Here is a 23,440-nt window from a genome sequence, read left to right as displayed (position 1 = left end):
CTAAGCTTGGGGATGCCCGGTGGTTCACCCCTGCATATATCAAGAAGACTCAAGCGTCTAAGCTTGGGGATGCCCAAGGCATCCCCTTCTTCATCGACAACATTATCAGGTTCCTCCCCTGAAACTATATTTTTATTCCATCACATCTTATGTGCTTTTCTTGGAGCGTCGGTTTGTTTTTGTTTTTGTTTTGTTTGAATAAAATGGATCCTAGCATTCACTTTATGGGAGAGAGACACGCTCCGCTGTAGCATATGGACAAGTATGTCCTTGGTTTCTACTCATAGTATTCATGGCGAAGTTTCTCCTTCGTTAAATTGTTATATGGTTGGAATTGGAAAATGATACATGTAGTAATTGCTATTAATGTCTTGGGTAATGTGATACTTGGCAATTGTTGTGCTCATGATTAAGCTCTTGTATCATATGCTTTGCACCCATTAATGAAGAAATACATAGAGCATGCTAAAATTTGGTTTGCATATTTGGTTTCTCTAAGGTCTAGATAATTTCTAGTATTGAGTTTGAACAACAAGGAAGACGGTGTAGAGTCTTATAATGTTTTCAATATGTCTTTTATGTGAGTTTTGCTGCACCGGTTCATCCTTGTGTTTGTTTCAAATAAGCCTTGCTAGCCTAAACCTTGTATCGAGAGGGAATACTTCTCATGCATCCAAAATACTTGAGCCAACCACTATGCCATTTGTGTCCACCATACCTACCTACTACATGGTATTTTCCGCCATTCCAAAGTAAATTGCTTGAGTGCTACCTTTAAAAATCCACCATTCACCTTTGCAATATATAGCTCATGGGACAAATAGCTTAAAAACTATTGTGGTATTGAATATGTAATTATGCACTTTATCTCTTATTAAGTTGCTTGTTGTGCGATAACCATGTTTACTGGGGACGCCATCAACTACTCTTTGTTGAATTTCATGTGAGTTGCTATGCATGTCCGTCTTGTCTGAAGTAAGAGCGATCTACCACCTTATGGTTAAGCATGCATATTGTTAGAGAAGAACATTGGGCCGCTAACTAAAGCCATGATCCATGGTGGAAGTTTCAGTTTTGGACAAATATCCTCAATCTCAAATGAGAAAATTATTAATTGTTGTTACATGCTTATGCATAAAAGAGGAGTCCATTATCTGTTGTCTATGTTGTCCCGGTATGGATGTCTAAGTTGAGAATAATCAATAGCGAGAAATCCAATGCGAGCTTTCTCCTTAGACCTTTGTACAGGCGGCATAGAGGTACCCCTTTGTGACACTTGGTTAAAACATGTGCATTGTGATGATCCGGTAGTCCAAGCTAATTAGGACAAGGTGCGGGCACTATTAGTACACTATGCATGAGGCTTGCAACTTATAAGATATAATTTACATGATACATATGCTTTATTACTACCGTTGACAAAATTGTTTCATGTTTTCAAAATCAAAGCTCTAGCACAAATATAGCAATCTATGCTTTTCCTCTATGGAGGACCATTCTTTTACTTTCAATGTTGAGTCAGTTCACCTATTTCTCTCCACCTCAAGAAGCAAACACTTGTGTGAACTGTGCATTGATTCCTACATATTTGCTTATTGCACTTATTATATTACTCTATGTTGACAATATCCATGACATATACATGTTATAAGTTGAAAGCAACCGCTGAAACTTAATCTTCCTTTGTGTTGGTTCAATGCCTTTACTTTGAATTATTGCTTTATGAGTTAACTCTTATGCAAGACTTAATTGATGCTTGTCTTGAAGTGCTATTCATGAAAAGTCTTTGCTTTATGATTCACTTGTTTACTCATGTCATATACATTGTTTTGATCGCTGCATTCACTACATATGCTTTACAAATAGTATGATCAAGGTTATAATGGCATGTCACTCCAGAAATTATCTGTGTTATCGTTTTACCTGCTCGGGACGAGCAGAACTAAGCTTGGGGATGCTGATACGTCTCCGACGTATCGATAATTTCTTATGTTCCATGCCACATTATTGATGTTATCTACATGTTTTATGCACACTTTATGTCATATTCGTGCATTTTCTGGAACTAACCTATTAACAAGATGTCGAAGTGCCGATTCTTTGTTTTGCTATTTTTGGTTTCAGAAATCCTAGTAACGAAATATTCTCGGAATTGGACGAAATCAACGCCCAGGGTCCTATTTTGCCACGAAGCTTCCAGAAGTCCGAAGAGGAGACGAAGAGGGGCCACGAGGGGGCCACACCCTAGGGCGGTGCGCCCCCCCCCCCCCTTGGCCGCGCGGCCCTGTGGTGTGGGGCCCTCGTGCCGCCTCTTGACCTGCCCTTCCGCCTACAAATAGCCTCCATTGCGAAACCCCCAGTACCGAGAGCCACGATACGGAAAACCTTCCAGAGACGCCGCCGCCGCCGATCCCATCTCGGGGGATCCAGGAGATCGCCTCCGGCACCCTGCCGGAGAGGGGATTCATCTCCCGGAGGACTCTACGCCGCCATGGTCGCCTCCGGTGTGATGTGTGAGTAGTCTACCCCTGGACTATGGGTCCACAGCAGTAGCTAGATGGTTGTCTTCTCCCCATTGTGCTATCATTGTCGGATCTTGTGAGCTGCCTAACATGATCAAGATCATCTATCTGTAATTCTATATGTTGCGTTTGTTGGGATCCGATGAATAGAGAATACTTGTTATGTTGATTATCAAAGTTATATCTATGTGTTGTTTATGATCTTGCATGCTCTCCGTTACTAGTAGATGCTCTGGCCAAGTAGATGCTTGTAACTCCAAGAGGGAGTATTTATGCTCGATAGTGGGTTCATGCCTGCATTGACACAGGACGATGTGACAGAAAGTTCTAAGGTTGTGTTGTGCTGTTGCCACTAGGGATAAAACATTGATGCTATGTCTAAGGATGTAGTTGTTGATTACATTACGCACCATACTTAATGCAATTGTCTGTTGCTTTGCAACTTAATACTGGAGGGGGTTCGGATGATAACCTGAAGGTGGACTTTTTAGGCATAGATGCAGTTGGATGGCGGTCTATGTACTTTGTCGTAATGCCCAATTAAATCTCACTATACTCATCATGATATGTATGTGCATGGTCATGCCCTCTTTATTTGTCAATTGCCCAACTGTAATTTGTTCACCCAACATGTTGTTTGTCTTATGGGAGAGACACCTCTAGTGAACTGTGGACCCCGGTCCAATTCTCTATACTGAAATACAATCTACTGCAATACTTGTTCTACTGTTTTCTGCAAACAATCATCTTCCACACAATACGGTTAACTCTTTGTTACAGCAAGCCGGTGAGATTGACAACCTCACTGTTTCGTTGGGGCAAAGTACTTTGGTTGTGTTGTGCAGGTTCCACGTTGGCGCCGGAATCTCTGGTGTTGCGCCGCACTACATCCCGCCACCATCAACCTTCAACGTGCTTCTTGACTCCTACTGGTTCGATTAAACCTTGGTTTCTTACTGAGGGAAACTTGCCGCTGTGCGCATCACACCTTCCTCTTGGGGTTCCCAACGGACGTGTCAACCACACGCATCAGGTACTGACTCAGATCTACTGTATGTTGAGAACTAAGTTCTAGCTCAATGGCAAGGCAAGCGAGTGCGCAGCCAGCCCGCCCGAGTTCGAATCCCCATCCACGGTAATTTCGCGGGAGGGGCGAATAAACCGGGTTATCATCCATCCACGGGGATAGTCTCATTCTACCTAACAACGTGTATAGCCAAGGGAGGGATCATTCCCCCGTTGATCAACATTTTTTAGATCTACTGTATGTGAAATGAAGCAGTCATGCTCTTATTTGGTCATCCAATATGCTGTGATGTGCTAGTGTACAACTGGTTGTTAACTGTCTGACCTGGATGCGCTAAATCTGTTAAATAGTTCATCTTAATTTGTATGCTGAGTCCCAAGGACTCTGATCCAGGAGATTGAACTCATGATGTTATTCAGATTTTTCGATCAAGATGTGATTCATATTGAATCATACATACAAATAGTTCGCCGGATACAATCCGGAGGCACACCACGCCACACACTAGACAAAGAAAACTCACTAGAACGGGCTAACAAATGCGCTGCCACATTCAGCTCGCGGCGATGTTGAGAATGTAGCAATAAGGTGCTTGATATCCTGGACAACTGGTCCACAAATCGAATGATCCATCTCACCGGCGTTGATGCACTGAACCATGGAGAGGTAGTCAGTAGCTAGAGACACGTGATCGAGGCTCTCATACTTAGCAAAGATTAAAGACCTCCTCATCGCCATGGCTTCAGCTAGTTCAGGAATGGTAACCTCCTGGTAAGAGTCGCTGCAAGCAGCAACACAAACTCCATTATGGTCCCGGATCACCACTCCCACTCCCATGCGGCGATAAGAAGCAAAAAGAGCAGCATCAACATTGATCAAAACCATTCCAATTGGCAGCGGAACCCAACAAGAAAGTGAAGAGGGTTCACGGCTGTGACTAGGCTTGGTTATGAATAAGTGCTCAACAATAATGTCAACATAAGCTTTGATCTTTGCTGCTATGCTTGTGGGAGACACCATCGTATGTTCCTCTCTTAGCTTATTACGAGCATCAGAAATGTGCCAACATGTCACCGCCAGGACTGTACCTTCAAGGTCACCACCTCTATCCAGATAATCAAAGATCCACATCTTGGGAGAGGCAAAATTCTTACGGTTTAGGTGAATACCATAGAAGCCTTTAACTTCAGACCACACCTCACGTGCAGCAGCGTCCTCTTAGTTTCAAAGGCGGCAGTGGATCGAAAAAATGCAAATAGCCAGTAATTACAATCAAAAATAAATCCAAGAAAGGAAACTTTTATTGTTCATAGAGGCTGACATGTGGGACCCATGAGCCAGCAGCGTCTCAAGGTTTCAAAGGCGCCATGTGATCGAAAGAAAATGGCAAATAGCCAGAAATTATTGGTCAAAAATAAATCCAACAAAAGAAAGGTTTGTTGTTCAAAGAGACTGACATGTGGGACCCACGAGCCAGCAGCGTCCTCGACCTTTTAAAGGTGGAATGAGATCGAAAGAAAAAATAAGCCAAAAATCAGTTGGTAAAAAAAACAAGGAAAAACACATTTATCGTTCTGAGAGGATGACATGCGGGACCCATGAGGCAGCAGCATCCTCAACGTTTCCAAGGTGGCATGGGATCCAAAAAAAGACAAATAGCCAGCAATTAGGGGTCAAAAATAAATCAAAGAAAGGAAAGGTTTATTGTTCACAGAGGCTGACATGTGGGACCCATGAGCCAGCAGAGTCCTCAACGTTTCAAAGGCGGCATGGGATAAAAAAAGGAAGTAGCCACAAATTAGGGGTAAAAAATAACTCCAAGAAAGGAAACTTTTTTTTGTAAATAGAGGACGACATGCGGGTCACATTTTTCAGCAGCGGTCTCAGCGTTTCAAAGGTGGTACGGGATCAAAAGAAAAAGACAAGTGACCAAATATCCGGAGCCAAAAATAACTCCAAGAAAAGAAACTTTAATGTACATAGAGATGACATGCGGGTCCCATTTTGCAGCAGCGGTCTCACCGGTTCCAAGGTGGCACGGGATCAAAAGAAAATGAAGTATCCAGAAACTAGGGGTAAAAATATTATATCCAAGAAAGGAAACTTTTATTCTACATAGAGGATGACTTGCGGGACCCACGAGCCAGCAGCTTCCTCAATGTTTCAGATGCAGCATGAGATCGAAAGAAAAAGGCAAGTGACTAAATATCAAGTGCCAAAAATAATCGAAAAAAACTTTTATTGTACATTGAGGATGACATGCGGGTCCCATTTTGCAGCAGCGGTGTCAATGTTTCAAAGTTGACATGAGATCGAAAGTAAAAGGCAAGTGACAAATATCAGGAGCCAAAAATAATCCATGAAAAGAAACTTTTATTGTACATAGAGGATGACATGTGGGTCCCATTTTGCAATAGCGGTCTCATAGTTTCCAAGGCGGCACAGGACCAAAAGAAAAAGGAAGTAGCCAGAAATCAGGGGGTCAAAAAATCCAAGAAAAGAAAGATTTCAATTGGGCTGCATCTGGACATCCGGGCCTTCGAACTATCTTGCTCGAAGCCTTTTGACTCGTACAATTTTAGCCCACTCCAAAACAGGAAAGTCCTATGCTTGGTAAATACAAAAAACAAGGACATTCAACATAGAAGTTTGTTTATGTAATTTTTTTTTAATTTATCCCTTTGCAATAGCTTAGGGCTAAATACACGGTTTATTGTCTGCAAAATAATCAAGATATCACATGTTTCTTGTACGGGGAGGCTGACATCGGGGAGCCATGAGCCAGCAGCGTCGTCAACGTTTTAAAGGCGGTAGGGGATCGAAAGAAAAAATAAACCAAAAATCAGTTGGTAAAAAAACCAAGAAAATAAATATTTATCGTTCTAAGACGATGACATGCGGGACCATTGAGGCAGCAGCATCCTCAATGTTTCCAAGGCGGCACGGGATAAAAAAGAGGCGAAATGGCCATAAATTAGGGGTCAAAATAACTCCAAGAAAGGAAAGGTTTATTGCTCATATAGGCTGACATGTGGGACCCATGAGCCAGCAGGTTCCTCAGCGTTTCAAAGGTGGCATGAGATCGAAAGAAAAAGGCAAGTGACCAAATATCAGGACCCAAAAATAATCCAAGAAAGGAAACTTTATTGTACATATAGGATGACATGCGGGACCCATTTTGCAGCAGCGGTCTCAATGTTTCCAAGGCGGCACGGGATCAAAAGAAAAAGAAAGTAGCCGGAAATCAGGGGGTCAAAAAAATCCAAGAAAAGAAAGATTTCAATTGGGCTGCATCTGGCCATCTGGGCCTTCGAACTATTGTGCTGGACGCCTTTTGACTCGTATAATTTCAGCCCACTCCAAAACATGAAAGTCCTTTTTTTCGATAAAAAACATGAGAGTCCTATGTTTCACAAAAACAAAAAACAAGGAGATTCAACATATAATTGTTTATGTAAAAATGAAGATTTAATTTATCCGTTTGCAAAGTTCAGAGTGAAATACATTGTTTATTGTCTGCAAAATAATCAAGATATCACATGTTTCTTGTACGGGGAGACTGACATCGGGGACCCATGAGCCAGCAGCGTCGTCAACGTTTTAAAGGCGGCAGGAGATAGAAAGAAAAAATAAGCCAAAAATCAGTTGGTAAAAAATCCAAGAAAATAAACATTTATTGTTCTGAGAGGATGACATGCGGGACCCATGGGGCAGCATCATCCTCAACGTTTACAAGGCGGCACAGGATTAAAAAAAGGCAAAATAGCCAGAAATTAGAGGTCAAAATAACTCCAAGAAAGGAAAGGTTTATTGTTCGTAGCGGCTGACATGTGGGACCCATGAGCAAGCAGAATCCTCAACGTTTCAAAGGCGGCAGGGGATCAAAAGAAAAAGGAAGTATCCAGAAATTAGGGGTAAAAAATTAACTCCAAGAAAGGAAACTTTTATTGTTCGTAGAGGATGACATGCGGAACCCATGAGCCAGCAGCTTAATCAACGTTTCAAAGGCGGCATGAGATAGAAAGAAAAATTCAAGTGACAAAACATTAGGAGCCAAAGATAATCCAAGAAAAGAAACTTTATTGAACATAGAGGATGACATGTGGGACCGACCTGCCAGCTGCGTCATCATCGTTTCAAAGGGGGCAGGGGATCAGAAGAAAAGGGCAAATAGCCAGAAATTAGGGGTAAAAAATAAATCCAACAAAGCAAACTTTTATTGTTCATAGAGGATGACATGCGGGACCCATGAGCCAGCAGCCTCCTCAACGTTTCAAAGTCGGCATGAGATCAAAAGAAAAAGGCAAGTGACCAAATATCAGGAGCCAAAAATAATCCAAGAAAAGAAACTTTATTGTACATAGAGGATGACATGCGGGTCCTATTTTGTAGCAGTGGTCTCAACGTTTCCAAGGCGGCACAGGACAAAAGAAAAATGAAGTAGCCAGAAACCGGGGGGTGAAAAAAATCCAAGAAAAGAAAGATTTCAATTGGGCTGCATCTGGACATCTGGGCCTTCGAACTATCCTACTGGGCCTTTTGACTCGTACAATTTCAGCCCACTCCAAAACAGGAAAGTTCGGATTTTTCTAAAAAAAAACAGGAAAGTCCTATGCTTCGCAAAAACAAAAAACAAGAAGATTCAACATATAAGTTTATTTATGAAAAATAAAGATTTAATTTATCCGTTTGCAATAGCTCAGAGCGAAGTACATTGTTTATTGTTTGCAAAATAATCAAGATATCACATGTTTCTTGTACGGGGAGGCTGACATCGGGGACCCGTGAGCCAGCAGCGTCCTCAACGTTTTAAAGGTGGCAGGAGATCGAAATAAAAAATAAGCCAAAAATCATTTGGTAAACAAATTCCACGAAAAGAAACATTTACCATTCTGAGAGGATGACATGCGGGACCCATGAGGCAGCAGCATCCTCAGCGCTTATTGTTCATAGAGGCTGACATGTGGGACCCGTGAGCTAGAAGCGTCCTCAACGTTTTAAAGGCGGCAGGAGATCGAAAGAAAAAATAAGCCAAAAATCATTTGGCAAACAAAATCCAAGAAAAGAAACATTTACCGTTCTGAGAGGATGACATGCAGGACCCATGAGGCAGCATCATCCTCAACGATTCCAAGGCGGTAGGGGATCAAAAGAAAAAAGGAAATATCCAGAAATTAATTAGGGGTTCAAAATAAATCCATCAAAGGAAACTTTTATTGTATATAGAGGATGACATGTGGGACCGAGCTGCCAACAACGTCCTCATTGTTTGAAAGGGGGGCAGGTGATCAAAAGAAAAAGGCAAATAGCCAAAAATTAGGGGTCAAAAATAACTCCAAGAAAGGAAACTTTTATTATTCGTAGAGGATGACATGCGGGACCCATGAGCCAGCAGCTTACTCAACATTTGAAAGGCGGCATGACATCGAAAGAAAAAAGCAAGTGACAAAATATCAGGAGCCAAAGATAATCCAAGAAAAGAAACTTTATTGTACATAGAGGATGACATGCGGGTCCCATTTAGCAGCAGCGGTCTCAACGTTTCAAATGCGGCTTGAGATCAAAAGAAAAAAAAGTTGATTGTACATAGAGGATGACATGCGGGTCCCATGAGTCAGCATCTTACTCAACGTTTCCAAGGCGGCAGGGGATCAAAAGAAAAAGGACATAGCCAAAAATTAGAGGGTGAAAAAAATTCCAAGAAAAGAAACTTTTATAGCACATAGAGGATGACATGCGGGCCCCACGAGCCAGCAGGTTCCTCAACGTTTCAAACGTGGCATGAGATCGAAAGAAAAAGGCAAGTGACCAAATATCAGGAGCCAAAAATAATTCAAGAAAATAAACTTGATTATACATAGAGGATGACATGCGGGTCCCATTTAGCAGCAGCAGTATCACCGTTTCAAACGTGGCATGAGATCGAAAGAAAAAGGCAAGGGACCAAATATCAGGTGCCCAAAAATCCAAGAAAATAAAGTTTTATAGTACATAGAGGATGACATGCGGGTCCCATTTAGCAGCAGCGGGATAACCTTTGAGAGGCGGCACGGGATCGAAAGAAAAAGGCAAGTGACCAATTATGAGGTGCCAAAAAAATCCAAGAAAAGAAAGTTTTATAGTACATAAAGGATGACATGCGGGTTCCATTTAGCAGCAGTGGTATCACCGTTTGAGAGGCGGCACGGGACCGAAAGAAAAAGGCAAGTGACCAAATATGAGGTGCCAAAAAAACTCCAAGAAAAGAAAGTTGATTGCACATAGAGGATGGCATACGGGTCCCATTTTGCAGCAGCGGTCTCAACGTTTCCAAGGCGGCACGGGATCAAAAGAAAAAGGAAGTAGCCAGAAATCAGGGGGTCAAAAAATACAAGAATAGAAAGAATTTTGGTTCATAGAGGATGACATGCGGGACCCATGATCCAACATCATAAACGGCTCGATCGGAGAGCGTTGAACGAGATGGCGCAATCAAAAAAAAAACAATGCTAGAGAGGCTGCCATCTGGATACGGTGATAAGTGAGCAAGGGTCGGGTTGCCGCATCCCTAGTGGCGCGTTGCACCGACGCCCCGGTGTAGTGAAAAATGAGTAAGGGTCTCCGCATTTGACTCGACGAGTGCGGAGGGTAAGGAAGTTAGCCGAGCCTAGGAGGATACGCTTAGGTAGCTGGAACGTAGGATCCCTGACGGGTAAGTTACGGGAGTTAGTTGATACAGCGATGAGGAGGCGTGTTGATGTCCTATGTGTCCAAGAGACCAAATGGAAGGGACAGAAGGCGAAGGAGGTGGAGGATACCGGTTTCAAGTTGTGGTACACGGGGACAACTTCAAACAAAAATGGAGTAGGAATCTTGGTCAATAAGAGCCTCAGGGATGGAGTTGTGGACGTCAAGAGGCAAGGGGACCGGATGATCCTTGTCAAGCTGGTTGTTGGGGACTTAGTCCTCAATGTTATCAGCGCGTATGCCCCACAAGTAGGCCACAATGAGAGCACCAAGAGGGAGTTAAGGAAGGCCTGGAGGACTTGGTTAGGAGGGTACCTATTGGTGAGAAGCTCTTCATAGGAGGAGACCTCAATGGCCATGTGGGTACATCTAACACAGGTTTTGAAAGGGTGCATGGGGGCTTTGGCTATGGCATGAGGAACCAAGAAGGAGAAGATGTCCTGATCTTCGCTCTAGCCTATGACATGGTCGTAGCTAACACCCTCTTTAGGAAGAGAGAATCCCATCTAGTGACGTTCAGTAGTGGTCTACACTCTAGCCAGATTAATTTTGTCCTCTCTAGAAGAGAACATAGACGCGCTTGCATTGATAGTAAGGTGATACCTGGAGAGAGTGTTGTCAACATAAGCTGGTGGTTGCTAACTTTCGCTTTAGGATCCGTGTCCAGCGGGGTAAGCGCGCCAAAGTCGCTAGAACAAAGTGGTGGAAGCTCAAGGGTGAGGCATCCCAGGCTTTCAGGGAGAGGGTTATTAAGGAGGGCCCTTGGGAGGAAGGAGGCGATGCAAACATGATGTGGACGAGTATGGCGACCTGCTTGCGGAAGGTCGCTGTAGAGGAGTTTGGGGTGACTAAGGGAAGTAGAAGGGAAGCTAAGGATACCTGGTGGTGGAACGCTGAGGTCCAGAAGGTTATCAGGGAGAAAAAGGATTGTTTCAGATTCCTATATCTGGACAGGAGTGCAGCTAACATGGAGAAGTACAAGGTGGCGAAGAAGGCTGCAAAGCGGGCGGTGAGTGAAGCAAGGGGTCGGGCGTATGAGGACCTCTACCAACATTTAAACACGAAGGAAGGCGAAAGGGACATCTATAAGATGGCCAAGTTTAGGGAGAGGAAGACGAGGGATGTCAACAAAGTCAAATGCATCAAGGACGGAGATGATCAGCTTCTTGTGAAGGATGAGGCGATCAAGCGTAGATGGCGGGAGTACTTTGAAAACCTTTACAATGGAGAGGCTGAGAGCTCTACCATTGAGCTAGATGACTCCTTTGATGATACCAGCATGTGCTTTGTGCGACGTATCCAGGAGTCTGAGGTTAAGGAGGCGTTAATGAGGATGAAAGGCGGCAGGGCGATGGGTCCTGATGGTATCCCCATCGAGGCGTGGAGAGGCCTTGGAGACGTAGCAATAGTATGGCTAACTAAGCTTTTCAACCTCATTTTTTGGTCAAACAAGATGCCCGAAGAATGGAGGCGGAGTATTTTAGTACCAATCTTCAAGAACAAGGGGGATGTTCAAAGTTGTACTAATTACCGTGGAATCAAGCTGATGAGCCATACTATGAAGCTATGGGAGAGAGTCATTGAGCACCGCTTAAGAAGGTTGACAAGCGTGACCAAAAACCAATTTGGTTTCATGCCTGGGAGGTCTACCATGGAAGCCATCTTCTTGGTACGACAGCTGATGGAGAGATACAGGGAGCAAAATAAGGACCTTCATATGGTTTTCATTGATTTGTAGAAGGCCTATGCTATACCTCGGAATGTCATGTGGTGGGCCTTGGAGAAACACAAAGTCCCAATAAAGTACATTACCCTCATCAAGGATATGTATGATAATGTTGTGACAAGTGTTCGAACAAGCGATGGCGACACTGATGACTTTCCAATTAGAATAGGGCTACACCAAGGGTCAGCTTTGAGCCCTTATCTTTTTGATTTGGTGATGGATGAGGTCACAAGGGATATACAAGGAGACATCCCATGGTGTATGCTCTTTGCGAACGATGTGGTGCTAGCCGATGATAGCCGAACGGGGGTTAATAGAAAGTTAGAGTTGTGGAGGCGAACTCTCGAATCGAAAGGTTTTAGGCTTAGTAGAATTAAAACTGAATACATGAGGTGCAGTTTAAGTTCTACTAGGCACGAGGAGGGAGAGGTTAGCCTTGATGGGCAGGTGGTACCGGAGAGAGACACTTTTCGATATTTGGGGTCCATGTTGCAGAAGGATGGCGATATCGATGAAGATGTGGGCCACCGAATCAAGGCTGGTTGGATGAAGTGGCGCCAAGCTTCTGGCGTACTCTGTGACAAGAGAGTGCCACAAAAGCGAAAAGGCAGATTTTATAGGACAGCTATCCGACCTGCGATGTTGTATGGCGCTGAGTGTTGGCCAACGAAGAGACGACATATCCAACAGTTAAGTGTAGCAGAGATGCGCATGTTGAGATGGATATGTGGCCACACAAGGAAGGATCGGGTACGGAACGACGATATACGGGAGAGAGTTGGGGTAGCACCGATTGAAGAGAAGCTGGTCCAACATCGTCTCAGATGGTTTGGACATATCCAACGGAGGCCTCCGGAAGCGCCGGTGCATAGTGATACGCGTACAGCACGCGTCCGTTGGGAACCCCAAGAGGAAGGTGTGATGCGTACAGCGGCAAGTTTTCCCTCAGTATGAAACCAAGGTTTATCGAACCAGTAGGAGCCAAGAAGCACGTTGAAGGTTGATGGCGGCGGGATGTAGTGCGGCGCAACACCAGAGATTCCGGCGCCAACGTGGAACCTGCACAACACAACCAAAGTATTTTGCCCCAACGAAACAGTGAGGTTGTCAATCTCACCGGCTTGCTGTAACAAAGGATTAACCGTATTGTGTGGAAGATGATTGTTTGCAGAAAACAGTAGAACAGTATTGCAGTAGATTGTATTTCAATATAGAGAATTGGACCGGGGTCCACAGTTCACTAGAGGTGTCTCTCCCATAAGATAAACAATATGTTGGGTGAACAAATTACAGTTGGGCAATTGACAAATAGAGAGGACATGACCATGCACATACATATTATGATGAGTATTGTGAGATTTAATTGGGCATTACGACAAAGTACATAGTCCGCTATCCAGCATGCATCTATGCCTAAAAAGTCCACCTTCAGGTTATCATCCGAACCCCCTCCAGTATTAAGTTGCTAACAACAGACAATTGCATTAAGTATTGCGCGTAATGTAATCAGTGACTACATCCTTGAACATAGCACCAATGTTTTATCCCTAGTGGCAACAGCACATCCATAACCTTAGAGGTTCTTGTCACCCCTCCAGATTCACGGAGACATGAACCCACTATCGAGCATAAATACTCCCTCTTGGAGTTACTAGCATCAACTTGGCCAGAGCATCTACTAATAACGGAGAGCATGCAAGATCATAAACAACACATAGACATAACTTTGAAAATCAACATAACAAGTATTCTCTATTCATCGGATCCCAACAAACGCAACATATAGAATTACAGATAGATGATCTTGATCATGTTAGGCAGCTCACAAGATCCGACAATTAAGCACAATGGGGAGAAGACAACCATCTAGCTACTGCTATGGACCCATAGTCCAGGGGTAGACTACTCACACATCACTCCGGAGGCGACCATGGCGGCGTAGAGTCCTCCGGGAGATGAATCCCCTCTCCGGCAGGGTGCCGGAGGCGATCTCCTGAATCCCCCGAGATGGGATTGGCGGCGGCGGCGTCTCGATGGGTTTTCCGTATCGTGGCTCTCGGTACGGGGGTTTCGCGACGGAGGCTTTAAGTAGGCGGAAGGGCCGGTCGGGAGGCAGCACGAGTGGCCCCCCCCACCGGGCCGCGCGGCCAAGCGGGGGCCGCGCCGCCTAGGGTGTGGCCACCTCGTGGCCCCACTTCGTCTCCTCTTCGGTCTTACGGAAGCTTCGTAGCAAAATAGGACCCCGGGCGTTGATTTCGTCCAATTCCGAGAATATTTCGTTACTAGGATTTCTGAAACCAAAAACAGCAGAAACAAGAATCGGCACTTCGGCATCTTGTTAATAGGTTAGTTCCAGTAAAATGCACGAATATGACATAAAGTGTGCATAAAACATGTAGATAACATCAATAATGTGGCATGGAACATAAGAAATTATCGATACGTCGGAGACGTATCAGCATCCCCAAGCTTAGTTACTGCTCGTCCCGAGCGAGTAAAACGATAACAAAGATAATTTACGGAGTGACATGCCATCATAACCTTGATCATACTATTTGTAAAGCATATGTAGTGAATGCAGCGATCAAAACAATGTATATGACATGAGTAAACAAGTGAATCATATAGCAAAGACTTTTCATGAATAGTACTTCAAGACAAGCATCAATAAGTCTTGCATAAGAGTTACCTCATAAAGCAATAATTCAAAGTAAAGGCATTGAAGCAACACAAAGGAAGATTAAGTTTCAGCGGTTGCTTTCAACTTATAACATGTATATCTCATGGATATTGTCAACATAGAGTAATATAACAAGTGCAATATGCAAATATGTAGGAATCAATGCACAGTTCACACAAGTGTTTGCTTCTTGAGGTGGAGAGAAATAGGTGAACTGACTCAACATTGAAAGTAAAAGAATGGTCCTCCATAGAGGAAAAGCATCGATTGCTATATTTGTGCTAGAGCTTTGATTTTGAAAACATGAAACAATTTTGTCAACGGTAGTAATAAAGCATATGTATCACGTAAATTATATCTTACAAGTTGCAAACCTCATGCATAGTATACTAATAGTGCCCGCACCTTGTCCTAATTAGCTTGGACTACCGGATCATCACAATGCACATGTTTTAACCAAGTGTCACAAAGGGGTACCTCTATGCCGCCTGTACAAAGGTCTAAGGAGAAAGCTCGCATTGGATTTCTCGATATTGAATATTCTCAACTTAGACATCCATACCGGGACAACATAGACAACAGATAATGGACTCCTCTTTTATGCATAAGCATGTAACAACAATTAATAATTTTCTCATATGAGATTGAGGATATATGTCCAAAACTGAAACTTCCACCATGGATCATGGCTTTAGTTAGCGGCCCAATGTTCTTCTCTAACAATATGCATGCTTAACCATAAGGTGGTAGATCTCTCTTACTTCAGACAAGACGAACATGCATAGCAACTCACATGAAATTCAACAAAGAGTAGTTGATGGCGTCCCCAGTGAACATGGTTATCGCACAACAAGCAACTTAATAAGAGATAAAGTGCATAAGTACATATTCAATACCACAATAGTTTTTAAGCTATTTGTCCCATGAGCTATATATTGCAAAGGTGAATGATGGAATTTTAAAGGTAGCACTCAAGTAATTTACTTTGGAATGGCGGAAAATACCATGTAGTAGGTAGGTATGGTGGACACAAATGGCATAGTAGTTGGCTCAAGTATTTTGGATGCATGAGAGGTATTCCCTCTCGATACAAGGTTTAGGCTAGCAAGGCTTATTTGAAACAAACACAAGGATGAACCGGTGCAGCAAAACTCACATAAAAGACATATTGTAAACATTATAAGACTCTACACCGTCTTCCTTGTTGTTCAAACTCAATACTAGAAATTATCTAGACCTTAGAGAAACCAAATATGCAAACCAAATTTTAGCATGCTCTATGTATTTCTTCATTAATGGGTGCAAAGCATATGATGCAAGAGCTTAAACATGAGCACAACAATTGCCAAGTATCACATTACCCAAGACATTTATAGCAATTACTACATGTATCATTTTCCAATTCCAACCATATAACAATTAACGAAGAAGAAACTTCGCCATGAATACTATGAGTAGAAACTAAGGACATACTTGTCCATATGCTACAGCGGAGCGTGTCTCTCTCCCATAAAGTGAATGCTAGGATCCATTTTATTCAAACAAAACAAAAAACAAAAACAAACCGACGCTCCAAGCAAAGCACATAAGATGTGACGGAATAAAAATATAGTTTCAGGGGAGGAACCTGATAATGTTGTCGATGAAGAAGGGGATGCCTTGGGCATCCCCAAGCTTAGACGCTTGAGTCTTCTTAGAATATGTAGGGGTGAACCACCGGGGCATCCCCAAGCTTAGAGCTTTCACTCTCCTTGATCATGTTGCATCATACTCCTCTCTTGATCCTTGAAAACTTCCTCCACACCAAACTCGAAACAACTCATTAGAGGGTTAGTGCACAATCAAAATATACATGTTCAGAGGTGACATAATCATTCTTAACACTTCTGGACATTGCACAAAGCTACTGAAAGTGAATGGAATCGAAATATCCATCAAACATAACAAAACTGGCAATGCGAAATAAAAGGCAGAATCTGTCAAAACAGAACAGTTCGTATTGACGAATTTTATCGAGGCACCAGACTTGCTCAAATGAAAATGCTCAAATTGAATGAAAGTTGCGTACATATCTGAGGATCACTCACGTAAATTGGCATAATTTTCTGAGTTACCTACAGAGAAAACAGCCCAGATTCGTGACAGCAAAGAAATCTGTTTCTGCGCAGTAATCCAAATCTAGTATGAACTTTACTATCAACGACTTTACTTGGCACAACAAAACACAAAACTAAGATAAGGAGAGGTTGCTACAGTAGTAAACAACTTCCAAGACACAAAATAAAAACAAAGTACTGTAGGTAAAAACCATGGGTTGTCTCCCATAAGCGCTTTTCTTTAACGCCTTTCAGCTAGGCGCAAAAAGTGTGTATCAAGTATTATCAAAGGGTGGTACTTCTACAGCGGGGTGTGGATTTTTCTCAACTATGCATCTTATCTTTTCTATGTGAGTTTCAGAGGATCCCTTTTCATTAGTCTTGGGCTTGCTACTCTCATCAAACAAATCTTCAGGAACAATCCAATCAAAATTCTTTTCTAGTGCCTCACACATTCCCAAGAGTTTGCAAGGTATTGATGTTTTAATATCCCCCTCATAATTAACTTCATTAGTGTACTTTTGTCTATCCTCTTCCATCCTCTCAAGGGTACTGGCAAAGTTGGTATAAGAGCCTAGCATATTATATTTAGTGAAGACTTTTCTAGCTTCTCTCGCTATTCCCCCAAATTCTTTAAGAAGGGTTTCTAATACAAAATCTTTCTTTTTCTCCTTCTTCCATATCACTGAGTGTAAGAAACATATGTTGAATCACAGAATTAAGATTAACAAATCTAGCTTCTAACGCGTGTACTAAAGAAGCTACAGCAATTTCATAAGTGGGAGCAAGTTCTACCAAGTGTCTATCTTCAAAATCTTCGACCGTACTAATATGAGTGAAAAAATCTTCTATATTGTCTTTCCCAAGGATAGACCCTCGGCCTACCGGTACATCTTTAAGAACAAACTTAGGAGGAAACATGATGAAATAAGTAAAGTAAATGCAAGTAACTAATTTTTTTTGTGTTTTTGATATAGCAAACAAGATAGCAAATAAAGGAAAACTAGCAACTAATTTTTTTGTATTTTGATTTAGTGAAGCAAACAAAGTAGTAAATAAAACTAAGCAAGACAAAAACAAAGTAAAGAGATTGGGAAGTGGAGACTCCCCTTGCAGCGTGTCTTGATCTCCCCGACAACGGCGCCAGAAAAAGTTGCTTGATACGCGTACACCACGCGTCCGTTGGGAACCCCAAGAGGAAGGTGTGATGCGTACAGCGGCAAGTTTTCCCTCAGTATGAAACCAAGGTTTATCGAACCAGTAGGAGCCAAGAAGCATGTTGAAGGTTGATGGCGGCGGGATGTAGTGCGGCACAACACCAAAGATTCCGGCGCCAACGTGGAACCTGCACAACACAACCAAAGTACTTTGCCCCAACAAAATAGTGAGGTTGTCAATCTCACCGGCTTGCTGTAACAAAGGATTAACCGTATTGTGTGGAAGATGATTGTTTGCAGAAAACAGTAGAACAGTATTGCAGTAGATTGTATTTCAATATAGAGAATTGGACCGGGGTCCACAGTTCACTAGAGGTGTCTCTCCCATAAGATAAACAGCATGTTGGGTGAACAAATTACAGTTGGGCAATTGACAAATAGAGAGGGCATGACCATGCACATACATATTATGATGAGTATTGTGAGATTTAATTGGGCATTACGACAAAGTACATAGACCGCTATCCAGCATGCATCTATGCCTAAAAAGTCCACCTTCAGGTTATCATCCGAACCCCCTCCAGTATTAAGTTGCTAACAACAGACAATTGCATTAAGTATTGCGCGTAATGTAATCAGTGACTACATCCTTGAACATAGCACCAATGCTTTATCCCTAGTGGCAACAGCACATCCATAACCTTAGAGGTTCTTGTCACCCCTCGCATTCACGGAGACATGAACCCACTATCGAGCATAAATACTCCCTCTTGGAGTTACTAGCATCAACTTGGCCAGAGCATCTACTAATAACGGAGAGCATGCAAGATCATAAACAACACATAGACATAACTTTGATAATCAACATAACAAGTATTCTCTATTCATCGGATCCCAACAAACGCAACATATTGAATTACAGATAGATGATCTTGATCATGTTAGGCAGCTCACAAGATCCAACAATTAAGCACAATGGGGAGAAGACAACCATCTAGCTACTGCTATGGACCCATAGTCCAGGGGTAGACTACTCACACATCACTCCGGAGGCGACCATGGCGGCGTAGAGTCCTCCGGGAGATGAATCCCCTCTCCGGCAGGGTGCCGGAGGCGATCTCCTGAATCCCCCGAGATGGGATTGGCGGCGGCGGCGTCTCAGTAAGGTTTTCCGTATCGTGGCTCTCGGTACTGGGGGTTTCGCGACGGAGGCTTTAAGTAGGCGGAAGGGCAGGTCAGGAGGCGGCACGAGGGGCCCACACCACAGGGCCGCGCCGCCAAGGGGGGGGCGCGCCGCCCTAGGGTGTGGCCACCTCGTGGCCCCACTTCGTCTCCTCTTCGGTCTTCTAGAAGCTTCGTGGCAAAATAGGACCCTGGGCGTTGATTTCGTCCAATTCCGAGAATATTTCGTTACTAGGATTTCTGAAACCAAAAACAGCAGAAAACAGCAACTGGCACTTCGGCATCTTGTTAATAGGTTAGTTCCAGAAAATGCACGAATATGACATAAAGTGTGCATAAAACATGTAGATAACATCAATAATGTGGCATGGAACATAAGAAATTATCGATACGTCGGAGACGTATCACATAGCGGGCGGATAAAGCGTGATGAGAATGTTAAGAGGGGTCGTGGTAGACCAAACTTGACATGGGATGATTACGTTAAGAGAGACCTAAAGGTTTGGAATATTGACAAAGATTTAGCCATGGATAGGGGTGCGTGGAAGTTAGCTATCCACGTTCCAGAACCATGACTTTGCTTCGAGATCTTATGGGTTTCAACTCTAGCCTACCCCAACTTGTTTGGGACTGAAAGGCTTGGTTGTTGTTGTTGTTGTTGTTGTTGTTGGTCTCAACGTTTCCAAGGCGGCACAGGATCAAAAGAAAAAGGAAGTAGCCAGAAATCAGGGGGTCAAAAAATCCAAGAATAGAAAGAATTTTGGTTCATAGAGGATGACATGCGGGACCCATGATCCAACATCGTAAACGGCTCGATCGGAGAGCGTTGAACGAGATGGCGCGATCGAGAAAAAAAACAATGCTAGAGAGGCTGCCATCTGGGCCCTACATCCCTGGGCGGTGCGGATTTGCGTTGACTCGGCCGGCGAACCCGAGAATTCGCGATGCACCACGTCCCGGGCCACCATACGAGACGTTTTGGACGCTTTCATCGGGCTAGGTGGCCTCAAAAACGAGATTTTTTTTTGACATGCACCACGGAGAGACCCAAAATCGTCGGCCATGGTGCACCAGCAACCACGGCGTGACTTCAACTTCGTTGGCCATGGAAACTTTTCTTGTAGTGCTTGTTGGATGTGGTATTTGACTCTCTTTTGACAAGTTCCTGTTCCTTGAAGTAGTGGTGGACTCCTCGGTCTTCGAGTTGCACTGTAGATCCTCCTTCGATGCTTCCATATCTAAGCAGGGCATTTAAGGGTGGGATGAGTACGAGCGTACTCAACAAGTTCATTATAGGAAAGAGGTGTTTAATGCACTAGCTACAGCATTAGACCAGAAAGTCTAATACCAATGCAGGTTTTCATAACCATTTCTTCAAAAGGTTGCTTTTATTCAGAACAACTATGTCCGTCAGCCTTCACCGGTTTACTAGAACTTCATGGAGTTCCTTTTCGGCAGCGTTCGCAGTTCCATAACCCGGAACAGGGAGTGACAGGTCACGATTCATTACACTCTGCAGAGGTGTGTTGCTTTACCCATAAGAGATCTTAACCTTGGTGCCAACCCGGCTCGAGTTTCCCGTCCACACTTCCTTTGGTGTGAGGCCCGGTATAAGGTCTTACCCAATCATATTCCTCTGCTACCTCGCACACCCACCCTTTGTTGCAAATCCGACCTTAGGTCCTCGCCGGGCTATATCACATGGATATCTTCCGACCTCGACAACTACCAGGTCGCAACCATGGTCCTTCGCTGGCCAATGCAACCTATCATAGACCGCATTACCGTGGGGAATTAGAAGGGGATCCCCACCCACCGGTTGTTCTCGCAAGACACAACTGCTACGCTAAGCGCATCCGTTGATGTACGAGAGGTGAAAATCCAATTGACTACTCCGTCCCACTCCAGATCTTATGGTTAACACGAGTTTTACGGCACAAGAATCACTGGACGACATTTGTTGTTAATCCTAGATGGATATAAACCCATTGCAATGGAACCTCCACCATATCAACACATTCCACGGTTCCATTGCCCACCACATAGTCATATTCATAGTTATGAAATTAGTATTTTTGCTTTTCATGCAAGAGTGATAATTATAGTATTTTGCAAGTAATTTGGTAAAAATACTCAAATGACATGAGCAAGCGATGAACTTGCCTTTCTTGACTGTAAGATTATGCCGGCAAGGTCTTCGATACGCAATAACTCCAAATTCTGAAATAGCATCATCGTCCGGTAAGGACGATGTTTAAAAGATTGGCAATGATGCAATAATGCATAAGTATGAGATGCAATCGCTCTAAGCGTGACCTAACCCCGATGATTTAGGATTAGTGAGTTGGTATGATTGGTTTAAGGTGTGTTACACTTTTAGAGTGATTCACAAACAAGTTTCTTATTAAGGTTTTGATTAACTTGGTAGTATAAATAAATAGTGCAATATATAACAACAATAACATTACTAGCACACAACAATAGCATTTGGTATAATCCTAATATGTAATGAACAGTTGTTGGTTTTAGTACTATATGGCATGGTTAATGATTACTTATCGTATACTTCAAAAGAATAACTTTTGAAGAACATGTTACCTAAACAATAATAAGTATTTCAAGTTGAAATATTAGCTCATATGGTTTATTATGATTCTCAATTGAGTTTCCTAAGTAGGCATTACATGGATCCTAAGCAGGATGGATTTAGATGCATCTAGTATCTGCATGCTTTAGTTAAGCATGAGCATGTAAAGTGAATTGCTACACAATTTGCTAGGATGGTTGATCACCCTGGATTATACCAAATAATGATGATTAAGGTGATGGTGTTAAGCAAACAAGTTAGGGTTCTTCTATATTTGGTAGTACTTGATTATTTAGGGTTTATCAGTATGTCCATATGAAGTGAACAACTTTACTTGTGTTTGGAACATGTGTAGTTCTAGATAACATGAGCATGTATGTTACTAGCTTGGTTAAGATTTAAATATAGTTGCTAATACAAGATGATCATCTTATTTAATATTTTTCTAGATTCATTTGCATATCGTTGCCCCCATGTCGACAAGCATGTCCGCAACCGTCACTCGCCGGCCAACGGGCAAATTAGTAATTTAATTTACCTGATTGGTTTAGTAGTATTAATCAATTATCAGTATACATGTCCACATGTTATTTAGCTAGTTTGGTTAGTAGGGAGCAAGTGGAACGTGCTCTTGGATGGAGAGGTGCGTGAATTGATTTAGCATGCTCCTGTTAAAATGGGCCGGTTGATCTTAAATACTAGGTCCAGCGTACTAATATGCATACTACTCCATGGTACTTGATCACTATGAAGCACAAAGAACTAGTAAAAGACGTCACTGACCTCTAATTGGCAAACCAGCTCTATTCTAGCTCGCCTTTGCAAATCCAAGAAATAGAAAGGATTCCCTTGTGGCCTCTACAAACCAGTTGCGTCACTCAGCACTCAGCAGGTAGTCGCGTCTCACAGCAGGGAAGTAAGGCTAAAGACAGAGGCCTGAGGTTTAGATGAAACGATGGAAGTCGTTCCTATGGTATTTATAGGCGCGAACCTTGCACAAGCCCATCGGGATATTTAGGACATGCTGATAAGATCAACCGATAGAAACTTGGATGGCAAGGTTAGGATAAGGACAGCCTTTGCTTCTTTCTTTCTTTTTCAAACCAGCCCAAGAGATAATGTTGGAGCACCTAGGCGGTTGGACAAAATATCTAGCAATTTTACGCTAAGATCAATGTGATCTTCTTATTCTTGTTTTCTTTTTAAAGGAACCACTTCTTTAGTAAGTTTAAAGTTAATTATTATTATTTTAGCAATTTTATAATGTTTATAACATTTTCTTATTTTCATCAATTTTATAAGAGAATAATAGTTCATATAAATACACTTTTAGGACAAAAGAAAAGGCTTAAATAATAAAGGTTAAATAATTAATTTTTATTTTAATAAAAACATTCATATTATATTTTTATTGGATAGAGTTAATTTTTATGAGCATTTTGATGTCTCATTTACATTTTTTTTGAGTTGAAATGAATTTTCTAAATTCATTCAAAGTTTCAGCAACTATGGAATTTAAATTACAATGGTTAAATACTAAAACTACCCAGCTAACCTACCCACACAATCATTGACTGGTGGGGCTATGTCCACGCTGGATGCCACGTGGTGCCGACGTGGCAACGATGTGCCTCACCGGTGGGCAGTGACGATGGTCGTCGGCGATACGGCGCTCGCGCGGGCAAACTACCTACACCACGAGACTCAGTGTGCCGAGGTGAACTTACTGGTACCAGC

At 42.8% G+C, this 23,440-nt stretch overlaps 1 protein-coding gene and 1 long non-coding RNA gene across 2 annotated transcripts; one reads left to right on the top strand and one right to left on the bottom strand.

The window, feature by feature from the left end:
• Positions 1–10,269: 10,269 nt before the first annotated feature.
• Positions 10,270–11,982, top strand: LOC139833633 (uncharacterized). Its single transcript, XM_071823962.1, has 3 exons — positions 10,270–10,577; positions 10,930–11,639; positions 11,954–11,982. The coding sequence occupies exons 1-3, from the start codon at positions 10,270–10,272 to the stop codon at positions 11,980–11,982; spliced, it is 1,047 nt and encodes a 348-aa protein (XP_071680063.1).
• A 6,805-nt stretch (positions 11,983–18,787) lies between these two features.
• Positions 18,788–22,665, bottom strand: LOC127316723 (uncharacterized). Its single transcript, XR_007860596.2, has 2 exons — positions 22,487–22,665; positions 18,788–21,336 (listed from the first exon to the last, which is right to left on the bottom strand). It is a non-coding gene; the product is annotated as an uncharacterized lncRNA (long non-coding RNA).
• Positions 22,666–23,440: the final 775 nt, after the last annotated feature.

Source organism: Lolium perenne, chromosome 7, assembly GCF_019359855.2.
Source record: "Lolium perenne isolate Kyuss_39 chromosome 7, Kyuss_2.0, whole genome shotgun sequence".
Lineage (NCBI taxonomy): Eukaryota > Viridiplantae > Streptophyta > Magnoliopsida > Poales > Poaceae > Lolium > Lolium perenne.
This window is presented reverse-complemented; position numbering and strand designations above follow the sequence as displayed.